Source organism: Cibotium barometz, chromosome 44, assembly GCF_041138505.1.
Source record: "Cibotium barometz isolate CiBa-2024 chromosome 44, ASM4113850v1, whole genome shotgun sequence".
Taxonomy (NCBI): domain Eukaryota; kingdom Viridiplantae; phylum Streptophyta; class Polypodiopsida; order Cyatheales; family Cibotiaceae; genus Cibotium; species Cibotium barometz.
This window is the reverse complement of record NC_141089.1, coordinates 5,572,916-5,582,232: the sequence shown is the minus strand read 5'-3', so window position 1 is coordinate 5,582,232 and position 9,317 is coordinate 5,572,916. Positions and strand designations below refer to the sequence as shown.

General features: G+C 38.9%; 1 protein-coding gene across 1 annotated transcript; it reads right to left on the bottom strand.

Annotated features, from left to right (window-relative positions):
• Nucleotides 1-4,555: 4,555 nt before the first annotated feature.
• On the bottom strand, nucleotides 4,556-7,725 carry LOC147612891 (uncharacterized). Its single transcript, XM_086782003.1, has 5 exons — nucleotides 6,645-7,725; nucleotides 6,443-6,520; nucleotides 6,217-6,316; nucleotides 5,850-5,995; nucleotides 4,556-5,410 (listed from the first exon to the last, which is right to left on the bottom strand). Exons 1-5 carry the CDS (start codon nucleotides 7,206-7,208, stop codon nucleotides 5,198-5,200), a joined length of 1,101 nt encoding a protein of 366 aa, XP_086638129.1. The 5' UTR covers nucleotides 7,209-7,725; the 3' UTR covers nucleotides 4,556-5,197.
• Nucleotides 7,726-9,317: the final 1,592 nt, after the last annotated feature.

Genomic DNA, 9,317 nt, shown 5'->3' with positions numbered 1-9,317 from the left:
TATAGAGGATTAAGAGGAACAAGCTATGGACAAAGAAGACCAGGAGCATGCTCTTCCAAATCATGAGTGGGCTGAAGCAATCAACACATTAGTTTACCTCATAAATGGAAGTCCTTCAGAAGAACTTACCAATTTCACTCCAAAAGAAGCATACTCAAGTAGAAAACCAAACATATCTCATTTGAAACTATTTGGTTGCATTGCTTACATGCATATCCTAGATGAAAAGATAAGGAAATCAGATGCAAAGTCTACAAGATGTATATTCATTGGATATGACTCACATTCTAATTTAAGGTTACATGGCATATAATCCTAATTTCAATTAGTTATATGTGTCAAGAGATGTTGTGTTTGATGAGAAATGCCATGAAAGGTGGTTTAAAGAAGCCCCAAGCACATACCCTCAAGATATAGGTGAAGGTCAAAGTAATAGTTCAAAAATTTCCAACCAACAAGATTCTCCCATGAAGTCATGAATCACTTCTCAAAGTCCCACATCCTCTACACCAAAACAAGGTCAAGATATGGAGGAACAATTGGTCCATATACATGAAGATGAAGAAACCTCAGCCATAGCACTAAGGAGATCTATAAGGGAAAAATTCATACCTCAAAGGTTGACTTACACATCAAAGTTTGCAACCATACACACAAGCTTCATGGCTAAGTTAAATCCTACAATTGAACCTCAAACATATAAAGAAGCATGTACAAAGCAAGAATGGATTTTAGTAATGGATGAAGAACATAATGCTCTCATGAGCAATGATACTTGGGAGATTGTAGACTTACTATAGAAGGCAAGAAAGCAATAAGATGCAAATGGTTTTATAAGGTAAAGTTGAATTCATATGGTTCTATTGATAGGTATGGAACTAGATTATGTGCCAAAGTATTTGCTCAAATGTATGGAGAAAACTATGATGAAACATTTTCCCCTACTCTTGGAAAGATGACAACTATCAGATTGGTCATGGCATTAGTAGCCCACTATGGATGGCCACTTCATCAGATGGATGTCAAGAATACATTCCTCAATGGATATTTGTAGGAAGAGGTTTACATGTAGTAGCCCCCTAGTGTTCATGCCACTTATCCACACAAAGTATGTAGACTAAAAAAGTAATTATATGGGCTGAAGCAAGCCCCTAGGGTATGGTAAAACAAGATCAATGGGTTTATCAAAGATCAAGGGTTCAAGAACAGTGTTGTGAAGATCCTACTCTATACATAAAACATGAAGGTAATGATATTACTCTCATCATCCTATATGTTGATGATCTTATTCCCATAGGTAGTAGCATGGAAAGTTTGAAAGTGGTCAAGGTACTTTTGGCAAAGGACTATGAGATGAAGGATTTTTGGAGAACTCCACTACTTCCTTGGAATTGAAGTCTTTAGGGATGTAGACAAGATTTCCCTCTCGCAACAAAATTATGCTTAGAACATCTTGAAGAGATTCAGCATGGATTCATACAAACCTACCACCACTCCTATGGAAGCAAACTTGAAGTTTAAGAAAGTTGACGGCTCAAACATGGCCGATCCACGCATGTATAGATAGCTAGTCGGAAGTTTTATTTACCTCACAACAATCACAGGACCGGATCTCTCATTCTCTCTGATTGTTGTGAGTCAAGTCTTGCAATAACCTACACAATCTCAATGGTTGGCAGCCATGAGGATTCTCAAGTATAGATTAAGCGTACATTTGATCATGGATTGATTTATGAAGCTAACTCTCCCATAAAGTTGTTTGCGTATAGAGACGATGATAGGTTGGAAACGTAGAAGATAGAAGGTCTACTTCACAATATTGTTGCTCACTTAGAAGTGGTATGATTTGAGCTGGTCAAGCAAGAAATGACCCATAGTTGCACTTTCATCAAACAGAAGTTGAATACAAAGGGTTAAGAAGGATGCTTGAAGATATTGGCATTGAAATTATATGTCCCACTGAAGTCTTTTGTGATAATTGTCCAGCATTTATCTTACCAACAACCTAGTTTTGCATGCCAGGATAAAACATATTAAGATTCACTATCGTTTCACAAGGGAGAAGGTCATGGATGGAGAAGTGGACCTAATTCATTGCTTTAGTCACCAACAAGTTACAGACATTTTCACAAAATCCCTCAACCATGACAAATTTAATATGCTAAAAAAGAAGCTTGGTGTTAAGAGAAAGTACACTACTATACTTAAGGGGGGTGTTCAAGTTAGGCATAACTTACACTAGGCATTTTCATAGCCTTTAGCACATGATAGGACCTTAGATTATGGTTCAACTCTTACCACATCTTTTCTAGTTCACCTTTACTCACTTGGTAACATGATAGAATCACCTACACCTAAATCTATGGCTTCTTGATTGCTCACCAAAGTCATAAGAAGGAAACTCATATATTCTAGCAAGCTGTAAACTGAACCAATGCCCACTTTTGAGTAGCTTGTATCTCTTAAATGATGTTGAATTTACAGATGTTCATAAAACTAGAAAGTTGTAGCCAATCATATGGCTATCATCCTATAAAGCCTCATCAATGCTACAAGTAGAATAGGCGCATGGAGATATTATAGCTGCAAACAACCACAGTTACGATGCAGCAAATCATAGATCTATGTATACCCACTCTAAGTTGTAGTGCACAAGAATTATTCTTCCATAATACAAGCATTTTTTCGAGTTATCGTAAAAGCTTATTCCATAATACTAGATCTAGTCAAGAAATATTAAGCTAAGGTTAAATCTTAGGAAAAAATCTATCCAAAATTTAATTCTAAGGTCTAGGGAAGAACCTTAATGATTTTGAAGGAAAAGTAAAATTTTGAGGTCATAAGCACTTAAATGTATGAGCTTGATTTATGTGTCTAGGCCTTACTGTAGAGTGATTATGCTTCTCCCTAGCCTCCAAAAATCCCATGAGTTTCTCTTTAAGGTAGATCTCAAGAATTTCCCAAACTTTAAAGTACATTAGTCAATTTTGAAGTAAAATGTGTACCAATACTTACACCGGTATGCACAGTACTTAATGTAATGATGAGACCACGGAAACACACTAGCAACTGGAGCTCTAGAAAAATTTGTGTTTTTCTCATTATCAAGGGCGCCACGGGGGCCGCGCGGGGGGGGGGGGATATACTTGAACAAGGCTAATAGGAGCCTCTTCATGCGTATGAGCCCCATTGGATGGTTGGGGATTGATATGCACCATGAAAATCATGTATACCTTTAATTTTGTGGGGCTAAACCTCCACCATTTCTTTCCAAGATTTCACTTTCATATTTGAACTAGTAGTTTATGCACTACACTACACTAGCGATGCATGCATCCCATACCACAAAGCATTGGATAAAAACCCTTGACTAATATTTTCTTTTTATTAAACCATGGTTTTTGAACCTTAGATATTTAATCCTTAGCCTAAATAAATTAATTTTAATGTGTACACACACATTAGGCTTATTTAATTTAATTTTTTGCATGGAAATCTAAGAAATTTTAGGCCCAATATTTTTAAATTTGATATTGGTATTAGCCTAATTAATTTTTATTATCTTTTTCAGTTAATTTTCCCGTATCCTAATTTTACCTTATTAAGTGCACGTGGACGTAGGGCCTATTTTTAATTTTCTATGCATATGCCTACTCAAAGATGTTTTTTCGAAATTAAAATAATCATTTATAAGGCTTTACCAAGGATTTACACATTTTTCAATGTAAATACATCAATTTATACATTTTCTCTCTTGAATGAAATTCATATTAATTTACATTATCAATATAGTACATGAGTAAGAGGGATATTATAGTCACCAGCCACTCGCACAAAAGCAATGAAAATATTCATATTAATTTACATTATCAATATAATACCTGAGTAAGAGGGATATTACAGTCACCAGCCACTCGCACAAAAGCCATGAAAATTCATATTAATTTACATTGTCAATATAATACATGAGTAAGAGAGATATTACAGTCACCAGCTGCCACTCGCACAAAAGCAATGCAAAGAAAAGGAAGCAAGGCAGCAGAATAGAAACAATTACAACCCAAAGATTGCAAACAGTCAACCACAACAATCAACGATATAGAAGCAGATGCAAAACAAGGCAGCTAAAACCAAAGAAGTTGCTAAGATTTCTGTAGAACTGGAATAGCTCAAAAATATGTATATGCTATATTTGCAAGGTGATCAATGATAATTATGTCCTTTTTTTTTTTCCAAAACTCTCAATGTTTGTCTTCTTTTTCTTTCTTCTTTTTGGGCTTGCATATGTTCATAATTACATATATAAAAAAAAGGGTGGAGAATGAGAAAGAAACATCTCCCCCATTGCCCCTATCGTATTTGTTGTTGTTGCTGTATGTATGTAGTGCAGCTTTATCATTTGTTAGGAATTTTTTTTAGTTATCACATGTGGCTCCTTTCAAACTATATCATAGTATTGGATTACTAAGTATGATTAGATGATTATGCGAATATGTATGTCCTGGCTTTTTCTTGATCAAGAACATATAAATTTCTTATAGTGACAGTTTTTTATAATGAAATCACATTTTGTGTGGCTTTACTTTGATTTGGAGGTACATGTAGTAGTGTCTTTATTTTATGCTCTAAGTGCATGTTTGCTTATGTATCTTAGATTTAATATACAAGGATCATTCTTCCCAATTTCACCCTTCCCTTAATTATTTTGATGGAGTGCAAGTGCATGTCATAGCTTAGCTTAGCAGCACACGAGCAATTTGAGAGAGAGAGAGAGAGAGAGAGAGAGAGAGAGAGAGAGGAAATCAAACATAATATGAAGACTAATTAATTTGGAAAAGGTAAAGTAGGTATTGTGTACCCTATTTAAAATAACAAAGATTAAGCCTTACTCTATATATCCAACACATACTATCTACCCTACTGTAAAGAACAAAGAAGCCCAACTCTAGAATTCCAATACTATTCCTAAAGAACGATTTCATTACAAATTACCCATGCCAACAAAATCTCCATAAATCTAGTGTTTCTAGAAAGAGGATATTTATAGAAGTTAGCTAGCTCAAGCTTTTGACACCATGTATACAGTCTGCTGCTTCAGATATCTAGTTAGTTAGTAGTTACAACAATATTAGTGGCTCTTATAGCTAGTTTTCTGATTTATTTCACCTCATTTATTTATTTAGCTTGGCTCTTATAGCTAGTTTGCTGATTTATTTAGCTTGGATAGCAAGAAGAGACACCCAGAAGACATGAAGATTGATGCCGAAAAGCATAACAAGTCTAGACCTGTGCTGATTGGCACCTTTTTGCTTTTCTCAAACATCCCCACTAAAAGTATCATCACAATTACGTGCCCAAGCTTTGTCTTCAACTCATCAAGAGACCTGATTTCTAACCATAAAGGCCGCTCCTGTAAATTTAAAAAAAAAAAACACACACAAAAGACTTATTGTAAGGTGAAATTTTCCTTTTTATTGTCAAATAACCACAAATTATATGGCTGGCCAGAGTTGAAAGCTTGCCAAGGTTATATGTGTCCCAAACTCTAAAAGAGCCTCTAGGTATACTAATTTGCCTAAGCTATGACTAATTTACATTCATCAATCTGGGTTTTACTAAGGTTCAGACGTGTAATTATCAATTGTTGATAGTACTAACATATCTAAGGTTTAACTAAGGTTCAGACGTGCAATTATCTATTGTTGATCATGGCACTAACATATCTAATTTGTAAAAATCTCATAAAATATCACATTGACACTGTATGGACGGCTTTATAACTCTCTGGCATACTTTATGCTTAATCTTTTTTAGAGAGATTAATAGTTCATAATCAGCAGAGAGCATACCTGAAGACGAAAAAGCCCAAATAAATTAGACCCTGCGTAGTTCCTTGTTGGAGCAGCATTGTCTTTTGGAGAACCGATAGTATTGACAAATAGCTCATAGACACCCATACCAAATATGAGCATTACTGTTCCCACTAGATATATATCTGCACAGTGTCATTAAGACACTTAATTAGACAAACAGGATCATGCTAATTTTTGAGTTAAATTAAGCAGGCAGTTTTTGCACATTGATGAAATGAGCCATCTTGCTCAATTTGTAGTGAAATTGAAGGGCAATATATAGTGTTTTAATGATATTTATAGTGTCATTAATTAGCACAAGGCAGTGCACTCTAGCAAGTAGATTAGATTAAGGACAGCTTACCAACAGCTTCCACAAGCAGAAGGATGACATGTCCTGTGTCAATGCACTGCAACGATGCATGGAAATACTCAAGGAAGGATTCCATGACAAAAACGCAGCCCTTGCCAAAGTCAAAAATTAGAAAGAGGTGTTAGCCAAGGCCCTCAGGCAGCTTCATCATCATGCACAGCAATTAGTGTACTAAGCGCGCTGCAATCACATAGCATTGACGGAGATCTTATAATACCTGGACAAAGCACAGGAGAGACCCAGCCAACGAGCCCACAACAGCGAAGAGTGTAAGAAATCGGCAGTTGAAGATAGCCTAATTACAGTCACAGTTGGCAGCTTCACGTTAGCATACGGAGGTGACGCGATGGCGGCGTATGATCATGAATTAATAATAGCAGCAGCCATGGAAATCTTGTGGTAGTGTGAGAGTAGCTCACCTGCTCTATTAGCTTCTCCAGTGGGTGACTTCTTTTAATGGATGCGGATTTCCCACTGAGTTGGTGTCCGGCCGGATTTTGTCCGACGGTAATCTGCGCCATCCCCGCCGGCTGCAGCCAAGCGGCGCTCTGGTCGAGCCGGGCGGCGTAGCCATTTCCTATGCCGTGAGCTCTTGGAACCAGAGGCCCCGCCCTCCTCCGCGCATAATCTCTATAATCGTTATTTTTAAGAGGATTGCAGCTCCAATTACGTAGCGCGCCTGTCGATGGTGGAGAATCCACAGAACTGCTCGAGCACCCATCTTTTGCAGCAATGCTACTACTGCAGTGGGCCGCACAGTGCATCGAACAATGCGAGGAGCGAAATTGATCACCATACTGTATTTGCACGCCACAGTTGTGCTGCTTTGCCGAATACCAATGAGAATTGCAATCAAAGAGGTGAGTGACAATACCCTGCTGCAGGCGGCCATGTTGAGCGTACGCGCAGTACGTATACTCTTGCAGGGCGGTGTTCTTCATGGCGCAGGTATGATTGAAGCTGCCTAAAGTATGGGCACTCATGACGGTAGAGAACTTGCGATTAAAGGAAAGGGGGTGGGGGGCAAAAGGAAGCCTACAGAGATGATGCAAGCCAACAGCTTGGGAAAGGGAGCAACACTTAAAGTGTCACGCGATGGGGGTGAGAGAGTTCTACAGGGTGGGTGAGCTCAAAAGAAGCAGGAAAAGCTCTCTTTCCTTCTCCCCAATACGCTAAAAGCCTCCTCCTCCTCCTCTTCTTCTTCTTCTTCTCCTGCTGCCGCTGCTGCTGCTGCTGCTGCTTCTTCTCTCTCTCTCTCTCTGATCTCTCTTCCGATACCCTAAAAGCCGCCTCCTCCTCTTCTTCTTCTTCCTCTCTCCCTCGCTCTCTCTCTCTCTCCAACACGCTCTTTAGATATTTGGAAAGTTGGGCTTGCTTAATTGTTCACCATACAGTGGGTGGCTTTTATACAAGCAGGCGGGTTGATGGGCTCCATGCAGGAGACTGCAGCGCTGGCCAAAAGGGAGCGCTCCGTTTGAGACGAATCTTCGCGTGCTCGATGCCATATTTTGCAACTTCTCGCGCTTTTGCCCACGTTTGCGCCAGCTCCGCTTTGAAATCTCGTTCTCCCACGTTCCATTAATTTGCAGACGGTGTGCACGCGGACGAGCGAAGTCAGTCAGAAGACTCGTTGACGGCTGAGAATTCAAGCTCCGTGGGGAGTGCAGGGATTAAAATTGGGGTAACTTCCGCTGCATGCGAGTGGTCGACTTGTACAGTTCTTCTCTGCAGCGGCTGGTGGCTCCTTTTCCAATACGGGGTAGAATGCAATCTCTACCACACACGCCTGCACGGTGGGCTCTAGGGCGTGTCCCCTTTTTGCTTTCTTCGACAGCAGCTCTGAGCTCACCAATGCCCTTCATATTGCTCTCGGCCAATTTGGCCGTGCAGGGATGGTCGATGGTGAGCGTTGAAACACGATCCTGCACGCTATTTGGAATTGCCATATTGTACTCTAAAACTGCTTGCAGGCGACAAATGTAGAGTGGCCTGCAAGAATACGTGGAGCAACATTGAACATCCGGTCATTTCAAGGAGAGAGAGGTACTTCTGGGAAAAGGTTGCTTCGCTTGAGGACTATTTTCCTTGCTAGAGAATGGTTTTTGATGCCCTTTTGATACTTCATCTCTGGGGTGTGGTGTTTGTAAAAGGGCATGCCTCCCTTAGAGGAGTCCTCTCATCAACTAGGAATTATTTGTGCATTTCTTTTTAAAAAAAGTTCTCATTTCTTTTATCCACAAATAGCCTTTTCTTTCCAACGTGATAAATGTGCGAATGAGTTCGATCGAGGCTCTAAGAAGAGTCATTTGTTCCAAGCATCATCATGGGCATTTGGCCTTAAGTCACATGTGCAATGTGGACATGTAAAAGGGGGGGTTCTAAAAATTAATGCTCCACCCTCATTGTATCTAGTGTCCTAGAGTTCTAGCTCACTCAAGTTTGTAAGACCACCTTCACAAGGAGAAACCGTGCTTGAAAGCTTAGCATTTCAATTCAAACACAAGGAGCAAGCTTTGCACACTGGATAGCTACAGATACAATATGTTAGAAGCTAGTGACGAACAGTAAAACCATACTTGTTGATAAACAATGTGTCATGAGGGTTGTTACGTGCTATATCAAATATCCTCTCATGTACCTAAACTCCACCATTTCTCTCATGTATTCCTCATGGTGGGGTGTCCATGGCTCACAAGTGGCCTATTATTTATACAATACTTAATCTCATAACACATCCATGAAATAAATCATTAGGGAATTCATCTTGTCTTGCTACCACAACATATTAGAGTGAAAATTACTATAAATATTTTGCTAGACCATTACATGTGTGCCTACAAGTTGTAGATATGGACACCGCGGCTCCATAACTTGATCAAACATCCTTTTGGTTTACATTAGAAAAAATTTGGACTCACAAATTGACTCTCTAAGGGCTTTCTCTCTCTTCCATGAATCAAGGAAAAGTGCAAAAATAATGTTATAATATTGCTCCTCTATCTTCTCTTTTTGAATCTTGTACATCTCAAAATATTAGTTTTATAATAGATTCACTTATTATTTTATTGATTGTCCAAGACTTATACCAAACC

Coding starts and splice junctions, on each gene's coding strand:
- LOC147612891 (XM_086782003.1), bottom strand. CDS start 7,208: ATGAGTGCCCATACTTTAGGCAGCTTCAATCATACCTGCGCCATGAAG. Junction 6,521..6,644: donor TGGAGAAGCTAATAGAGCAG/GTGAGCTACTCT, acceptor GACTGTAATTAG/GCTATCTTCAACTGCCGATT. Junction 6,317..6,442: donor CTCTCCTGTGCTTTGTCCAG/GTATTATAAGAT, acceptor GACTTTGGCAAG/GGCTGCGTTTTTGTCATGGA.